The 18,737-nt window shown below is 42.9% G+C and overlaps 1 protein-coding gene across 2 annotated transcripts; it reads left to right on the forward strand.

Moving 5' to 3' along the window:
* Positions 1-14,472: 14,472 nt before the first annotated feature.
* On the forward strand, positions 14,473-16,701 carry ARL4A (ADP ribosylation factor like GTPase 4A). Of its 2 annotated transcripts, none has more exons than XM_012812632.1 (2): positions 14,473-14,609; positions 15,697-16,701. In XM_012812632.1, the coding sequence occupies exon 2, from the start codon at positions 15,785-15,787 to the stop codon at positions 16,385-16,387; it is 603 nt and encodes a 200-aa protein (XP_012668086.1). In that variant the 5' UTR covers positions 14,473-14,609; positions 15,697-15,784; the 3' UTR covers positions 16,388-16,701. The 2 variants fall into 2 exon arrangements, with proteins under 2 accessions (XP_012668086.1, XP_003782761.1); XM_003782713.2 differs by lacking the exon at positions 14,473-14,609 and adding an exon at positions 15,193-15,287.
* Positions 16,702-18,737: the final 2,036 nt, after the last annotated feature.

Genomic DNA, 18,737 nt, shown 5'->3' on the forward strand with positions numbered 1-18,737 from the left:
CCTTAGCCACTTGAGCCACAGGCGCCAAGCCAAGAATTTAATTTAAAAAGTGGATCCTTGCGTGGAGCCTGTGGCTCAGTGGGCAGAGCGCCAGCCCCATATACAGAGGGTGGTGGGTTCAAACCTAGCCCCTGCCAAACTGCAACAAAAAAATAATGCAAACTGATTGCATTGTTAGGTAAAGTCCCTCTTATAATTGTGTCCCACCCCCATAAGGTGTGTCTCACACCTTGACTCCCCACCTCCCTCCCTCCTTTCTCTGCTGTCCCCTTCCCTCACTCCCCACCATGTACTAGATCATTAATTGTCCTCATATCAGAATTGAGTACATAAGGATTCTTGCTTCTCCATTCTTCTGATGCTTTACTAAGAAGAATGTGTTCCACTTCCACACCAGTTAATACAAAAGATGTAAAGTCTCCATCTTTTTTTTTTCAGTTTTTGGCCGGGGCTGGGTTTGAACCCACTATGTCTGGCATATGGGGCTGGCGCCCTACTCCTTTGAGCCACAGGCACCATCCTAAAGTCTCCATCTTTTTAATGGCTAAATAGTATTCCACCGTATACACAGTTTGTTAATCCATTCCTGGGTTGGTGAATATTTAGGCTGTTTCCACATTTTGGCAATTGTAAACTGAGCTGTGATAAACAGTCTAGTGCAAGTGTCCTTATGGTAAAAGGAATTTTTTTCTTCTGGGTAGATGCACAGTAATGGGACTGCAGGGCCAAATGGGAGGTCTAGCCTGAGTTCTTTAAGGCTTCTCCATGCTTCCTTCTGAAAAGGTTGTATTAGTTTGCAGTCCCACCAGCAGTGTAAAAGTGTTCCCTTCTACAGGCAGAGCTTTTATAACCCTCCTCCTTCACAGCCCTGACCAACCATTAATACATTTTATGTCTCTATGGATTTGCATGTACTAATTCATACAAATGCAATCATGCAATATTTGATCCATTGTGACTGACATCTTTCAAGTTTTGTCTATGTTATAGCGTGAATCGGTTCTTTTACTGCCATTTTTTGTTTATATTTCCACTTTTTGGCTATTATAAATAAGGCTGCTATGAATACTCACACACAAGTTCTTGTGTGAACATAGTTTTTTGGGTTTTTTTTCTCTTGGGTATCTACCTAGGAGTGGATATGTTAGCCTTTGGAGCAACTGTCAGAAAGTTTTCCAAACTGGTGCACTTTCTATATGCTAGAAAGACAGAGTGAGGAGGGACTTTTGGATTCATCCACAGAGTATACCAGAGCTAGACCTTCCTCTCATCTCTGTTCAAACTCTGATGTTAATCCACATCCTCAGCCCAGGCCTCCCTTCTCTTATGGAAGGAAGATCCCTCTTGGGGCTCTTTCCTGCTATAGAGTTCACTCATGTAATGTAAAAAAAATATAACAGGTACAACTTTAAAATAAATTAAGGTATAGAAGACTATTTGCACTAATGATATATTGGATTAGACTTTGTAACTTTCACACAATATAAAACTCATTTAAGTTTTGTAGTAGTTTCCACAGGAAACCAAAACATATTATTTATAGATTGATAGATATACTGATATTCAAACACATGCAACATACTTCATCTTTTTTTAAAAACAAACTTTTCTAATCATTAAGAGTGAAGTTTCTAGGACATTGTTTTTCATAAGAAACTGAGGACTTACAGAATAAAATAAAGATTCTACCTGATATAATTTTAAAATAATTGAAAGCTCAAGCTACCTTTAAATGTTAATTGTGAAATAGTAAAAAAGTAGTTCATTATGTTATTGAATATCATAAATTATTCCTCAGAATTAGTAAATCACATTAAAATTACTTGACTTAGCCTTTGTTTTACCACCTGCCTAACCTGGTCAGTTCCTCCACTGCCAATACATACACATGAACACACACACACTCTCTCTCTCTCTCTCTCTCATTAGGACTAGAGAGACAGCAGTGGGGTGGGGACAAGTCAGGTGTGGATATATGTGTCAACAAGACTTGCTGTTGGATTATGTGTGATGCATGAGGACATGCTCCTGCTCTCAACTGGTTTCCAATGAATAAAAAATACTGAGTCTGAGGAGCAACCCGAGTGGTTATTTGCTTGTCTACCATTCTGTTGTGGAATTCAAGAAAGAGGTCCAGGTTGGAGAGAAATTTGACAGAATACAATATGTTTAAATTCCTGGTATTGGATGAAATACCTAAAGAGAAAATATAGAAAAAAATTTAAGGGCTGAGCCTCAGGTCTAAGGACATGAAACCTGTGACTAAGGGATTAAAATGTTCATGACCTAAGGTAGATACGCTCAAAGGTCTGGACAGAACTTGAACATTGACATAAAAAACAACACACAACATTAGTTAAAGGTGGACAGAGTCAAAATGTATCTGTTCTGATGTATAACCCTGTTGAGGCCCTGTCGGACTGTATGTACTGTCAGTCATCCCAGTGAGAGGCATATCCAAAGCCAGGAAATCAGGACATAGAAAGCAAGGCTTGCCTGTGGTGGGCATGACACCTGTCTACCACTGGGCTTCTGGACAGTGGGGCCTGGACTCAGTTGTGGAGAGGCATGTGAAGGGCCTCCCAGATAAGAGGTAAGCTGTTTTGTGACTTGGAATTAGCTGGAGATAGGCCTTAATGTTGCCTTCAAGACCTATCAGGAGGAGGACTTGCACTTGTGGACTTAGGGAATTCCTATCTAGTCTCTGTTCTAAATGTGTTTGGTGTTGAACTTCCCTTTTTTCATCTTTTTTCTAAAGTCTTATGTTGTGACCCCTCAGGCCCCCATGGCCCTGGTCTCGATCACTGCAGGAAGGAACCAAGCATGAGACAGTTAGTAGTGCATGCTTGAAGGCAGCAAGGGCTAGCCCCGAGCAGCCTCCACACTAGCCTTTTATTGAGACAGAACAATACAGGTGAGGGGAGTAATCAACAATGACTACATGCTGAAGGCCCCGGCTCTTTCTCCATAAGGACCTCCTGAGGGCAAATTGCCTAAGAGTCCAACCCCTAGCTGTAAATCTTCTTGCTTGGAGGTCATCTGGCTCTTGGTGTCCTCCACAGTCTTAAAAATTGTACCCTTGTCGGCCCAGCCCCTGTAGCTCAGTTGCTAGGGTGCCAGCCACATACACCGGAGCTGGTAGATTCGAACCCAGTCAAACCACAATGACATCTACAACCAAAAAATAATTGGGTGCTGTGATGGGTACCTGTAGTCCCAGCTACTTGGGAGGCTGAGGCAAGAGAATCACCTAAGACCAGGAGTTGGAGGTTGCTGTGAGCTGTGAGGCCACAGCACTTTACTAAGGGCAACATAATGAGACTCTGTCTCAAAAAAAAAAAATTGTACCCATGCTTTATGCTGTCATGAATCAAAGTGAATTAACCTAAAAATGTATGTATATAGTGGATAGGAGAATAGACTCTGGAGCCTGATACAGGGGGGAAAAATATCCCTGCTCCACTGATTGTCAACTGAAAAACCAGGAGGTGAATTAACTAGTTTAGGTGAGAGAAGACAAGACCCAGGTGTATGTACCAGAAATGGAAATGGACAGAAAAATAGAGATTAAAGAAAGATTTCTAGCTAGGAATAAGTGAGACACAGAAGAATTTTTTAATGGCTCTGAGACGTCTACTCAGGACTACTGAATAGATTACCACCAACCAAAATAAGACTAAAAGAGGAAGGCCATTTTTAGCTGGGTTGATAACAAAATTGAGAGAGGATACCTGGAAAATTGAGGTCTAAGAGAACAGAGGTCTTCTCAAGGAAAGCCCAAGGATACACCTGCATGGGCGGCACCTGTGGCTCAGTGAGTAGGGCACTGGCCCCATATACTGAGCGTGGTGGGTTTGAACCTGGCCCTGGTGAAACTGCAGTAGCCGGGTGTTGTGGTGGATGCCTGTAGTCCCAGCTGCTCCAGAGGCTGAGGCAAGAGAATCAATCACTTAAGCCCAAGAGTTGTATGTTGCTGTGAGCTGTGATGCAACAGCACTCTACCAAAGGGCGACAAAGTGAGACTCTGTCTACAAAAAAAAATGAAAATGATACACCTGCATGGTCCTCCCCATGGTGACTCAGTTCTTAGGAATTTGTAGAAACTTAACTTCCTGGAACCTAGAAACAAACTCCTGCTTCCGCTTCTGTAAAAGCTCGTGGTTCTGTAAAAGCCAGACCCCGCTTCACCAGCTTGATTCAAATTAACCAATGAGAAAGGTACCCATGGGTCAGAACTTTGGGGATAAAAAAGGAGGAGACTGAGCCAGTCTGAGAGCTTGGCCATTTTGAATTCACACTTAGCCAGGAGCAGGAAGACAGAAGACATTCTGCCCACGCTGATTAATAATGAGTATATTATTAGCAAATGAATGTGGTCTTCATTGTCTCTGTGCCAAATGAGGCAGCAGGGTGGTTTTTCTTTTTTTTTTTTTTTTTTGAGACAGACTCTCACTTTGTCACCCGGGGCAGAGTGCTGTTGCATCACAGCTCACAGTAACCTCAACCTCTTGGGCTTAAGTCATTCTCCTGCCTCAGCATCCCAAGTAGCTGGTACTACAGGCTCCCGCCACAATGCCTGGCTATTTTTTGTTGCATTTGTCATTGTTGTTGGCAGGCCCAGCTGGATTCGAACCTGCCAGCTCCAGTGTATGTGGCTAGTGCCCTAGCCACTGAGCTATAGGTGCTGAGCCAAGGGTGTATTTTTTTTCACTCCAAGAGGGCCCATACAGTTGAGATCAGGCTGCTTTTCTCTAAATTTGCTAGAGTCCAGAGGATGTGGTCTGGAAAGGCCTGTTTACCCAGGCCTAGAAAATGGGAGTCCCTGTCCAGCTTTGAATAGGGGAAACCCTGTATCATTCAGTTATAAGCAAAAGAAAATAAGGTAGCCCCCAAAGTCTGCATGTTGAAATCCTGACTTCCAAGGTGACTGTAGTAAGAGTAGGTCATTGGGGTGGAGCCCTTCTGAAAGGGAAAGGCACGAGAGGGAGACACTTCTTCCTCTTCCATCGTGTAAGAACAAAGTAGATGCCCTCTATGAGGAAACGGACTCTGACCACACAACAATCTACCAGGGCCTGGATCTTGAACTTCCTGGTGTCCCAAACTGAGAAATAAATTTCTTTCGTTTTAAGCCACCTATGATATTTTGTTAACAGCAGCCCAAACGGACTAAGGCAGAAGATAATTAAGTTTTGAATGTGGTGGTTATCAAAAATGGTATTTTATTCCCGAATGTGCTTCTTTTATGTATGTCGAGATGCCTGTTTAGAGAGCCAACAAACAGAAGTAGCCCTGCAAAGCTGACTTTTGTGGGGAAGATTTGCATCTGTACAAAATCTGCATAGATGCAGCCAAACCTTCCCTTGTTGGCAACTAGGAAAGGTTAACTGAGAATATGATATTTTTAAATGTCAGGAAGAAATCTACCATCTGGTCTCTTTGAGGGCTGCTACCTGGGAGGTTCCATTTAAATAACAAGATCACCTTGGCTATCCAGGCCTCCTCTTCTCCCGCCCCTATAACCTGTCTCACCACTATAACCTCATTTGCCACCATAACTTGTTTTGAGCCATGCTCTGAGCCCCGTGTTCTTTCTAAAACATCAAGATGGTATATAAGCTTCTGCACATCATTGAGAGGTTGGGGTAATCACGCTGTCGTTCTCCCTGTTACCCTGTATACACGTTAATAAAATATGCCTTTTCTCTAATTAATCTTGGCCCCCTACAAGTATTAGACCCAAGAATTCAAGAGGCAGTTAGAAATGAAGCCTAGCTCAATAAAGCTTTCGGACTATAGAGTTATGAAGCATAAATTCCATGAGTATGCACTGTGGGAGGCTGAAGTGGGTGGATTGCTTGAGCTCATGAGTTCAAGACCAGCCTGAGCAAGAGTGAGACACCATCTCTACTACAAAAATGAAAAACTGAGGCAAGAGGATTGCTTGAACCCAAGAGTTTGAGGTTGCTGTGAGCTACGATGCCATGGCACTCCACCAAGGACAACAAAGTGAGACTCTGTCTCAAAAAACAAAATAAAGTCCATGAGTATGAATGATATTGATACAGTTTTTTGGATATACAAAATGTATCCAATTTTTGTTTATCATTTGGAACTCAGAAAAATATTCTTTCTCTCTTTTTTTTTCTTTTTTAAAAAGTCTCACTTTATCATCCTTAGTAGAGTGCCATGTCATCACACAGCTCACAGCAACCTCCAGCTCTTGGGCCCAGGCAATTCTCTCACTTCAGCCTCCTGAGCAGCTGGGACTACAGGTGCCCACCACAACGCCTGGCTATTTTTTTGTTGCAGTTTGGCCGGGGCCAGGTTTGAACCCACCACCCTCAGTATGTGGGGCCAGTGCCCTACCCACTGAGCCACAGGTGCTGCCCCAGAAAAATATTCTTTTTGTAGAACTGAAACCACCCTTACAATTGATGAAGGGGTGCAAAGCAAGAATTAGAGTAAGAGAGAGCACATGTAGTGAGAATAAGATGGAGTCAGTCAGGCTAGGGCTGTGATGACACAGCAGGTCTGGCCTGTTTAGATCCTATATGACTTCAACTTATGTTTTCCATTATTTTTGCTAGGTTAAATTTAGCTTTAACCTAAAAGTGTAAATCTTGAGTAGTTTAAGGCAATTTATTTAGGAGATTAACTTTTGCATCTACTAAAAATAGAAAAATTGAGGCAAGAGGATCGCTTGAGCCCAGGTGGGAGGCTGCTGTGAGCTATGACACTGAGGCAATCCACCCAGGAGGACAGCTTGAGACTCTGTCTCAAAAAATAAAAAGGAATGTTGGGCGGCACCTGAGGCTCAGTAGGTAGGGTGCCGGCCCCATATACTGAAAGTGGGGGGTTAAAACCTGGCACCAGCTGAACTACAACAACAACAACAACAACAACAACAACAATAAAAATAGCCAAGCGTTGTGGCAGGCGCCTGTAGTCCCAGCTACCCCCGAGACTGAGGCTAGAGAATTGCCTAAGCCCAGGAGTTAGAGGTTGCTGTGAGCTGTGTGACAGCACAGCACTCTACCAAGGGCGATAAAGAGAGACTCTGTCTCTACAAAAAATAAATAAATAAATAAAATAAAGAATGTTGTTGTTAAATGGATCATGGGTTATGTCAATTATTGTTTATTATGGGTCATGGGTCAGTGATTATTGTTGTTTAAAATGAGGGTATTAGGTTGGCTAAACTAATCCTATCTTGAAAAGCCATTTTGTGAGACTCTGTTACAGGTGGACATAACTCAGATAAGAGAGACAGGCTGCAGGCTCATCCTTGCATTAGCCCAATTACAGACTTACCTAAAAGAAATATGCTGACATTCTGATAAGAAGAATCTGCCAGGAGAGTCCCTATAAAGTCTTTGATTCTTTGATGTCCTGATGAGAACACAATTTGGTGGTCCTTGATAGAAACCATCAGGTCCCCCTCAGCCAGTGGCCAGCTATGTAAGACCTGGCTCTTTCCTAAACTGCCCCTCCCACCATTTACACTCAAGTGTCAAAATAAACAACGCCCCTTTTGGTCTTGAGGATTCTGATCTGCTCCTTTCTTTAGTTTTTACCTATCAAAAGATTGGTATGGTTCTTGCTTTTAATGTTCATGTATAAAACTGTGATTTTGGAAATGGAAGAACATAAGTCTTTGAGAGGCTACTCTCACTGTTCTCCAGAATTGCTGGTCTTTTGACAAAGTTTGTTGGACCTATCCCCATCTCTGCATATTGGCTGACAGTGACAAGTGGCTGGACCCTCTTCCTCTGGTAACATAAAGGCCCCCAAAACTCTGTGAAGGAACAAGCCTAGCTAAAGCAATGATAATCAGTCACTGTCCCCACATTTGCCTGATAATAGTCATTGTCCCCTTGGTGCATCTCTATAATTGCTACTCTAGACGGCATAGGTGATAACCATAAAGATTTTTAACTTTTCTCCATAATAACATTTTCTATTTGAAACCCAGAGGTAGTTTTTGAGGTATCTTCCAGGTCCTGTATTCCAGTGGAATGAATGACCCACTCAGACCAAGGAACTGACTCAACTGGTCTTGGACTCCCACCCAAGGCTCTGCACTGCATTTCAGTTGATCAGCTGACCCACCCAGACAGTGGCCCTACCAAAGGAATATTACACCTTAAAATCAGCCAGTTAGCAGACCCCCATTGCCTAACCCTCTGTCAACCAAACTGTCTTTAAATACCCTATTCCCCCAATTCTTGAGGGTGAATTTGGAGGTGACTTTGAGACAATTCTCCCATCTCCCTGCTTAGTGCTATGCAGAATAAACCCTCTCCTTCCTAGTGATACAAGATTCCACTCAGGGTTGGACAGGGACACCCCCCCACCCCCCACCCCACCATTCTGTAGGCCTAGGTGAGCTAAGAAATCAGACCCCCATTTCCAGGCACAAACAGGTTGCCTTTTCCAGGCCATCCCCTCTGGGCTTTAAAAAGGTCTTGATCAAAGCAGGCTGAGTCATTTTGGGGTTAGCTCCATCTTGAGTAGGGAAGCACACACCCTAATCCCTTCTCAGAGACAAAAACTGTAAAGACCTGATAACATTGCACTAGTGGGGGAGGAATTGCATTCATTCATTTGTTAATGCACTCATTAATTTTGAACAGATGTTTTTCCACCTACCAACTCCTGGCCAAAATATAAGATAGAGCCCTAGACAAAGAGCCCGAGAGAGACTTCCAACTTAGGTCTTCCCCTTTGCCAGAGGCTCTGGTGCTTTTTACTGCTTCTGTATTCCTTTCTAATAAAAATCCTGTCTTACCACTGATCTGTGGTCCATGGGTTCATTCTTTGAGTCCACAAGACCAAGGACCTACTGATGAAGAAATTCCGGTATCACTGGGAACCTGCTATCTCTGAAAGCACATGTAGTGAGAATAGGATGGCGTCTGTCAGGCTGGAGCAGACACGACACAGCAGGTCTGGTCATCTCTTGTCTCACTCATTCTTACTGTTTTATAAATTTTGCTCCCAGCCTAAAGATGCCCATCTTGAATAGTTTAGATATTAACTTTTTAATTGGAAATGTCATAATAGATTTTCACTGAATTGTGCTGATTATTATTAAAGATAAAGGTTATTGTGATCTTTACTGTGAACCATTATGTATTAAACTGTAATTTGGGAAATAAAAGAGCAGAACAATCTTAGAGAGGCTAATCTCACCGCTCCAGAATCTCCAGCCTTCTGACAAAGTTTGCTAGACTTATCCCCATCTCTGTATAGTGACAGGTGGCCTGACCCTCTTCATCTGGTAACAGGATATCATATTTGGGACCACATACTCAAAAGATGGTCTTTCACAGGTATACAATTCCCACACGATTATGTGATTAGACAAAGTAGTCAGTGACACCAGAATTTTGTAATAACCGAAAACTGACTCTGCAATGAAAAAATAATACTTAATATCCTGTAATGTATACATATATCAAAATATGTTGTACACCACATGCAACCTTTTGTCAACTAAAAAAAATTAATGAATAAAAATATGGCCAAGATATTTGTGCAAACATATACTATGAGAAAAAAATCAACCATCCTGATACCGGACAAGTGGCGCCCCAGCCAGCTCAGCCAAGAGGGGCTGGAGGCCCTGCTGCCTCCGTCTTGACAGTGTTGGTGGCAGTTGGCAGAGGAACCACCAAGCTGGAGTGTAGGCAAGTGGGGAGGGGGAGCTTCCCTCCTCCAACAGAGACTCCAGTAGCCAAAAGAACCAAACACAAGCGGGGGAAGACACTGGCGCCATGCTGTCTCCTCACATGGACTTCTGGAGAGTCCTCCAGGGAATCCCTGATTGGTCTGTTTTCAAAACCTGCTCTTGGTTAGTCTATTTTCAAGACCCAAAAGCTCATTGGACAACTGCCCCTATATAAGCCAGAGAGCCTGAGCACAGACCTCGGCAGATCTCAGGAGAAAGAGCAGAAGAGCAAAGAGGTTTGGCTCTGTAACACTTGTATCCTGCTCTATGAGATTTGCCCCTTTATAAGAGCTGTAAACACTTGCAAAGATATTTGCCCCTTTATAAGAGCTGTAAACACTTGCAAAGAGGTTCGCCTCTTACCTATCTTACTGCTAATCCTACTCTACAAGGAGGATTGGCTTGTTGTAAGAGCTGTAACACTTATACCTGTTGAATAAAACCTATCCTGTGGTCTGTCGCTTCATTCTTCGAACCACCAAGACCAAGAGCCTGGAAATTCAGTATGAAAAATCTGGTATCAATTCCACAAAAGCCAGGAATAGAGATGAAAGTATCCTAGCAAATTTGAAAGCACATATAGTAAGAATAAGATAGAGTCTGTCAGTCTGGGGCGGACATGACATGGCTGGTCTTCACCTCTCATCTCTCATCCTTACTGTTTGGTAAATTCAGCTTCTACCCTAAAGATGCCCATGCTGAGCAGGTAAATTCAGCTTCTACCCTAAAGATGCCCATGCTGAACAGGTAAATTCAGCTTCCACCCATGCTGAATAGTTTAAGAATTAACTTTTAAATTGAAAATGTTATAATAGATTTTCACTGAGTTTTGCTGATTATTACTCAAAATAAGAGTTATTGTAGTCTTTGCTCTAGAAAAATTGATTTAAGAAATTAACTTTAGAATTGAAAATGTTGTAATAAAGTATCACTGAGTTGTGATTATTTAAAATAAAGGCGATTGTAGTCTTTACTGTGAAGCATTATGTTTAAAACTGTAATTTGGGGGATAGAAGAACAGGCTTAGAGAGGCTACACTCACTCTTCTCCAGAATCACTGGTCTTCTGACAAAGTTCAACGTACCTATTCCCATCTCTGAGTATGGGCTAATGATGACAGATGGCCTCTTTGTCCTGTAACATTTCTAGATACTGGATTTCCCTTGGGCAGAGGGCAGATGAACTGGGCTAGGTGAAAACAGCACACCTTTGCTTCCCATAGGAAATTAGAATCTCCTCTTTTGGAATCGCTCATCATTTTGTGTCTCCACGTTCTGTATGTACACTGTTGCTTCTACCTGCTCTTCTGTTCTCCCTCATCGGTTATAGCTTCTCTTAATATCCAGCTCAAAAATGACATTTCTCTGTTAAGCTACACTGAATGTGTCAGATAAAGTTTTTACAAGTATAGGACTTGATAATTTTTTTTTTTTGAGACAGAGTCTTGCTTTTTTTGCAGGAAGACCAGGCCCAATGGAGAGAAAGAGCACCCAAACACCATGAGTAAAAGAGAAAGGACTTTATTTCAGCTGGTGGAGGGATGGCATAGAATAAAAAATAGCCCCACTCCCCAACTGGCTCAGTCTTCCCCTTTTTATCCCCAGTCAAGAAGTTCTGGCCCATGGATAGATACCTTTCTCGTTGGCCAGTATGAATCAAGCTGGAGAAGCAGGCACAGGCTTTAACAGAACCACAGGCTTTTAGAGAATTTGGAAGTTTCCAGGTCCCAGAAAGTTAAGTTTCTATAAATTCCTAAGAGCTAAGTCACCATGGGGAGGACCACACAAGTGTAACCTCTGTCCTCTTAGATCTTACTTTTTTCCAGGTATCTTTTCTTACTTCAGCACCCTGAGTACAGTGCAGTGGTGTTATGAAGCTCTTGAGTAGCTGGGATGGTAGACATGAACTAGGATGCCTGGGTAATTTTTCTCAATTTTTGGTAGAAAAGGGAGTCTCAATCTTCCTTAGGCTGGTCTCAAACTCCTGACCTCAAGCAATCCTGGAATGCCAGGATTCCAGAATAGTAATTTTAATTTTATTATGCAGAAGTCCTAATGGAGAGTAAAGAAACTGTGTCCTTGTGAGTCTATGTGTCTATTGCCTCCCCTGGACTAGTTCCTTTAACCAGAGACCAAGTCTTCTGCTTACCTAGATCTTCAACTTGAAAAATTCTAATAAATATGCTTGCAAAGGAAGTGAGGTATCCTTAAAACATATAAATATGTAACATATATATGTAGAATGACAAAGGTTGGAAGCAAACATCAGTTAATTTCAGAATGTGCATCATAAAAATCAGATTGTAGAAGAGATAAAAAATGCTACAGAGACCAGATGTGGTACGAGTCTTGGTATTTAATTCAAAAAAGGAAACAAGAAAAATTACCCAGTTTTAATTGTTGGAGGTTGGGGGTACTGGTTCTCCAAACTCAGTTAACCTGGTTTGATTACTTGGCTGAGCTAGAAAGTTCAACAGAGGCATAGCAGTAATTAAAAAGTAAAAGCGAGTGGAAACCGAAAATAAAACTGGAGCGGCTCAGGCAGTGTGGATAGAGAGCAAAAGCAACCTATATAAGTTTTAGGGTAACAAAGAGAGATTTTATTTAGGAAGAACAAACAGAAAGTTTAGAGCACTTCATAAGAGTGTTGGAAGTGGGTCCCTCTTATGTTGGAGACAAGGTCAAAGAGACACGAATACAATGGCAGCGGGGGGCGTATAATACCCCTTTCCTCTCAGTTTGAAATTAAATGCATGTATGGTGAGAATGAGATGGAGTCTGTCTGGCTAGGGCAGACAAGACACAGCTGGTCTGGTCAGTTTAGGCCCTATCTGACCTTCACCCCTGTCTCCCATTTACTGTTTTATAAATTTAGCTCCCACCCCAAAGATGCCTATCTTGAGTAGTTTAGGTGGAGTGATTTAGGAGATTAACTTTTGAATTGGAATGTTGTTTGGGGTCATGAATTATACTGATTATTGTTTACTATGGGTCACAAGTTCTGCCCATTATTGTTTGGTAGCCTGTTCTACAAATAAAACCATATGAAAACAGCAACAAATGATATAAAAAGTAATAAAACTTGTGGAACACATTGACGTGGTTGGACAGGCTTCCTAGATTAGGCCCGTTTAGATACTTGGTTTATATACCATGCCAGGCAGGAAAAGGTTCCCTGTAGGCTGTAGCTCATAAACTGTGCTGCTATGCCCTAGGGTGCCTTAGGGAATTCCTAGGGGTTCTGTGGGATACTTTAACTTTTTGAGGAAAAAACAGTGACATTTGTTGAATTATGTTAAAAACTAGACCTATTAAGTTGTTTGGTTCTGTTTATGGGCATATAGCACACTTTCCAGGTGAAGGACACACCTGTAACTCTGATTTTTAACCATACAAATGCCAATTATATAACCAAAACATGTGTACCCCCATAATAATCTGAAACAAAAATACCATAAAATAAATGGGATTTGTTGATATTTCATTAGGCATGAGGCACCATGAAAAAATTCCTGAGATACCAGAGACTCTGTGAACCTCTGCCTTCATTATAGTTTTCCAAACTTGGCTAACAGTGAGAATTGCCTAGTAGTGCTTGTAAATATGTATGTTCCTAGTTCCTAGGATGTATGTTCCTCTCAGATTGTATTTTCTCATCTGCAAAAAATTGTCTCAAAAATATTGGAACAGGGGCTCGGCGCCTATAGCTCAGCAGCTAGGGCGCCAGCCACTCCGGAGATGGAAGGTTCAAATTCAGCCCGGGCCTGCCAAACAACAATGACAACTACAACCAAAATATAGCCTGGCGTTGTGGCCCGCGCCTGTAGTCCCAGCTGCTTTGGAGGTTGAGGCAGGAGAATCATTTAAGCCCAAGAGTTTGAGGTTGCTGTGAGCTGTGACGCCATGGTGCTCTACCCAGGGCGACAGCTGGAGGCTCTGTCTCAAAAAAACAAACAAAAACCCCAGAAAGTTGGGAAAGGTTCCACACTCGTAGCTCAGTAGTTAGGGTGCGGCCACACAAACTGGGGCCTGCTAAAAAGGACTACAACAACAAAATAGATGGGCGGCGGTGGTCCCAGCTATTTGGGAGGCTGAGGCAAGAGAATCGCTTGAGCCCAAGAATTTGATGTTGCTGTGAGCTGTGACGCCAAGACACTCTACCCAGGGCAACAAAGTGAGAATGTGTCTCAAAAAAAAAAAAAAAAATTGGGATTTTTTTTCCCGTCCCCAGGTCTGTCCCCGGGATGCTGCCGGAATCACGCGGGAAAGAGAAAGTTCATTTGCTTTACATAAGGAAGGTGCGTTACCAAACCAGCAAGCCGCGGGCTGCTCAGAGCAACTTCTGAAATACTTCCACGTCACCTCGTTATATAAAGGGACAGCCGGTCCAGTAGTCCCTGGAATCCCTGCCCTTACGTCACGTGGTCTCTGCCCAAAGGACGCCCTGCGGTGTCCTGAGGAAAGGCGGTTTAGGGCGGTGCCTGCTTGAAGCTGGCGGGCGGCAGCAGAAAGTCTCCTCCGAGCAACGGCTTCCAGGCAGTGGCCGGAAGCCACACCCGACCTAGCAGGCAGCCGGCGCCGGGTGGGTTCGAACGTGACCTTGTTTTGGCGTTGCTAGGCGACCGGCTCCTGCGCGCCCCCCACTGGCCGGAGCCCCGGCTCCGCGCGGAAAGGGGGCGGGGCCACGGCAGGCGTTGGGAGCTGCCGGCGAGCACCGTTAGGGCTGCCTGGCTCGCGGCGCCCGCCCGGCGCCCCTGGCAGGGGTGTCTTGTGTCCCCCTACCTCCAGGCCTCGCTGGTGCCCACGGACAGGTGTCAGCTCGGCTCTCAAGCAGCAGAGAGACATTGAGTCCGGACGAGGCAAGGACGGTTTGCCAGGTGAGCCGCAGCGGGGACGGAGGCTGGGGGGCCACGCCTTACTGAGGGAGAAGAGCCGGCCGAGTGCGAAAGGGGCGAGGTGACGGGATCCTGCTGCAGGGAGGGTGGGCCTGCCCTGGTGGGGCCCGCAGCGTAGACCTTTCGTGCCTGGGGGGTTGACACCCCCACAGACACCCGCGGGCCAGTGGACAAAGGGTTAATACGCCAGCGGTGACTGCGGGCCCCGGATGTGAGAGCCAGGACTCCGCGTCAGTTGGCCGAGCCGCAGGTGCGGCAGGGCGGGCGGAGCCGGCGTCGGCCTGACCGTCCGAGGCTCCCTTTCCCCTGCAGGGGCCGCTCGGCTCCCTCTGAGAGCTCCTTGTTTTCTAACTTAAGGGCAACAGGTGGTGCCGGTGGACCGAGAGAGAAAGCCCTGCTCTGCCACGCGGGGAGCGGCAGTTACCTCGCCAATTAGGGGGCGGGGGCGGGAGTTGCCTGTTTGCCCTGGGGCGGGTGACCAATGGGATTTCGGAACATGGGTGGGCAGTGAGGAGTGGGCGTGGTCAGAACCTGAGCCCAAGGTTTCTAGTTCCCCGGTTGCCAGAGCCAGAGCTGCTTTGAGAGCTAAGCGGGTCCTGCGCCCGGCGTAGAAGCGCCTGCTAATGCTTTCTCTTCGGGACCCAGACTCTAATTTGGGAGGTGAGACGTTCTTATTTTCGGGAATGATGTGGTAACAGTGATCTTGGGTATGGTGTTAAGCATTGGAATTAGATCCCCAAGGTAGGATTATGTTATTAGTTCTCTGCCAAAAGAAGGCACTTGGGTGGTTAAGCTGATTTAAACCAGATACTGGTGACTGGGTTTTATCCGGAATGAGGTCTTTGAGGTTTGGGGACTCAGGGGCGTATATTACGACAAGTGAATCAGAGCATTTAAATCAATTATTCTGTCATTTGTCTGGGATTGCGCATGTTTCATATGTTATCTGGTTTGTTTACTGAAGTTAAGTTTTAAATTCCTCTTGTTGATTATTTTAGCAAAACTAGAGAAAATCAGTTTAAGTCTATTTCATGAGAATAACTTATTCATTCCTCCCTCCCCCTTCCAGAAGTCTTATCACCTGATCACCTAGGAAGAGAAGTTCTAAAGCAATAAGAAGAAAGCATTTCAATTGGGGACACCTATTGCAGCTGGAAATGGGGAATGGACTGTCAGACCAGACTTCTATCCTGTCCAGCTTGCCTTCATTTCAGTCCTTCCACATTGTTATTCTGGGTTTGGACTGTGCTGGAAAGACAACTGTTTTATACAGGCTGCAGTTCAATGAATTTGTAAATACTGTACCTACCAAAGGATTTAACACTGAGAAAATTAAGGTAACCTTAGGAAATTCTAAAACAGTCACTTTTCACTTCTGGGATGTAGGTGGTCAGGAGAAATTAAGGCCACTGTGGAAGTCATATACCAGATGCACAGATGGCATTGTGTTTGTTGTGGACTCTGTTGATGTCGAAAGGATGGAAGAAGCCAAAACTGAACTTCATAAAATAACTAGGATATCAGAAAATCAGGGAGTCCCTGTACTTATAGTTGCTAACAAACAAGACTTGAGAAACTCGTTGTCTCTCTCAGAAATTGAGAAATTGTTAGCAATGGGTGAACTGAGTTCATCAACTCCTTGGCATTTGCAGCCGACCTGTGCAATCATAGGAGATGGACTAAAGGAAGGACTTGAGAAACTACATGATATGATAATTAAAAGAAGAAAAATGTTGCGACAACAGAAAAAGAAAAGATGAATATCAGCCTTTTATATCTGTGGAGTAGGTTTTCTCTGGTTTGATTTTGACAAATCGAAGAGTGTCTACAGTCTGGTTTGCCTGTCTGCCCTCCTGGATGCTATTAAAGCTTTGTTTTGTTGAACAATCAGATGCTCAACGCTGTTGCCTTGTGGAAGATGAGTAAATGCAGTGCTTCTTAAAGTGGTCTTTTCTCCCTGACCTACAAATCTTTTGGTACTACCATTTTGGGAAGCCAAGCAAGGATAATAAATTGACCAGAGCACAGTTGTGGAAATTTGACCTGAAGTTAGTGAAATAAAACTTTGAAGAGTATCTGCCTATTGTTTTGTGCTTATATCTTTTGGGGGGAAACCTTTGCAAGGAAATTGCATATGAGGATTTGTATGTTGTGGTAAAATGCTAGTGAGTGGAAATGTTAAGGTAGATTAATATAAATGCAGTTACATTGATCACATTGGTCCAAACAGTCCTTTTTTAATGTAAGGGACAAGGAGGGGTGTTGCTTTTTTAAATTTTGGCCAAATGATTTTTGATGTTTTCCAGAATCAAATAATTTAATGATATATCTTGATTCTCATTATTTAAGTTGGCCTAACTTTAATGAAAATAAGATATTTGGGGTATATTCAAGTGCATGGGTTAGTTTTCCTACAAAGCATGTTTTGGTGTGTAGTCTTTTTAGAAATAGCTATGCATTTTTCTACACAGGTTTAAAACAACTTCTTTGGGGGATTTAGGGCAATTATAGAAATAGTTTGTTGTCAGAAGCACTTTCACTTGAAGAACCTAAAATAATTTACTTATGTAGTGAATAGGGGCATGTAAACTAATAAATGCATATGGATTTATGAAGAAAGCAATTGATGAATTCAGTCAAGACGATGGAATTATATGATCTCTAAAATATTCTAGTTAAGAGATATTTGTTAACATTTGCTGGCTGGAAACAGATAAATGGTTTTTCATATATTTTTGTAATGTGTTGGGAGGAGCAAAAGCTTTATAAAGAACACAATGTGCTGTGGAATGAAAATGTAAAAGATATCCTATATGTGTTCTGAGCTTTAATTTTTTTGTTTACAAATTTAAGAGTGTTACATAACTATCCAGTCCTGATTATATGAAGGAGGAAATGGTACAGTACCACAAATAACTACAATTATAGAAAATAAAGGGAAAAGTAGCAAAGCTGTTTTATGAAAATTCACTGGTGCTGTTTACATGGGAATTGTAAAAACTCAATGAGGAGGAAAGACTTATCTTATTCTTACCTATGTGATCATACATTATTAAATCAGCATACTTTGTATGTGTAAAGCCAACAGTTCTGAAAATCACCGGAAGAGATTCACTTTGCTAGTAGGGTTTGTTTTGGTTATTATTATATTTTAGTGGCACAAGTGAGTTTTTGGAATCTTGATTCTTGTTACAAACAAAATGAAGTAGCTTCCTGTGGAGCTTTCATATGTTAAATGTACCTGCACTAGTGATGGTCACTTAGAATGTTTACATTTATAGAAATGTGGATAATAACTACCAATAAACTACATGAGGCACTAGGACACCAGTGTTTGAGTTTGAGTTTTAATGTATTTTCACTTCTGCTGAAGCTTTTAACCATTTTGACCAGCTGGGCTATTTAGTCCTAGTAGTTTGGATATGCTCAGGAGTGACAAGGATTGAAGGTTATTTTCTGGGAGCAGCTGTTTTTTTTTTTTTTTTAATTCCTCACTGATACTGAAATTGCAAATGCTCAAAACATGACTAGATCTATGATTGGTTAATAAAGCTTATTTTTTAAAAAAAAGACATGTAGAATTTTAGTCAGCTGTTACTTTCTGGCTATTCTCTATATAAAATAGGGCTGTTTTATTTCTTAAAGTATCTCTTAAAAGTTTAAGTGTTTTGATCCCTATTTTGTAGTCTAAGAATTTGATATGCAAATTCATGTTCTCTAAGTTTTTCCTGTTTGGTGAACAGCAACAACCAAAAATGGCAGGACGTGGTGGGTCAAGCCTGTAATCCAAGCACTCTGGGAGGCTGAGGGAGGATGATCACTTGAGCTGGTGTAGGAGGGCGGGGAGTGGATTAAGACCAACCTGAGCAAGAGCAAGACCCTGTCTCTACCACAAAATAGAAAACTTAGCCAGGCCCAGGCGTTGAGATTGCCGTGAGTTAGGCTGATGCCATGTCACTCTAGTTTGAGCAGCAGAGTGAGACTCTGTCTCAAAAAAAAGAAAGCAAGGTGTGAAAGTGTGAACACGGTACAAGTTTTTTTTTTGAGACAGAGCCTCAAGCTATCCCCCTGGGTAGAGTGCTGTGACATCACAGCTCACAGCAACCTCCA

This window comes from Otolemur garnettii, unplaced genomic scaffold (assembly GCF_000181295.1).
Source record: "Otolemur garnettii isolate 467f Iridium unplaced genomic scaffold, OtoGar3 scaffold00005, whole genome shotgun sequence".
Taxonomy (NCBI): Eukaryota; Metazoa; Chordata; class Mammalia; order Primates; family Galagidae; genus Otolemur; species Otolemur garnettii.

Bases quoted from the DNA above. Each gene is read 5' to 3' on its own strand.
- ARL4A (XM_012812632.1), top strand. From the start codon at position 15,785: ATGGGGAATGGACTGTCAGACCAGACTTCTATCCTGTCCAGCTTGCCT.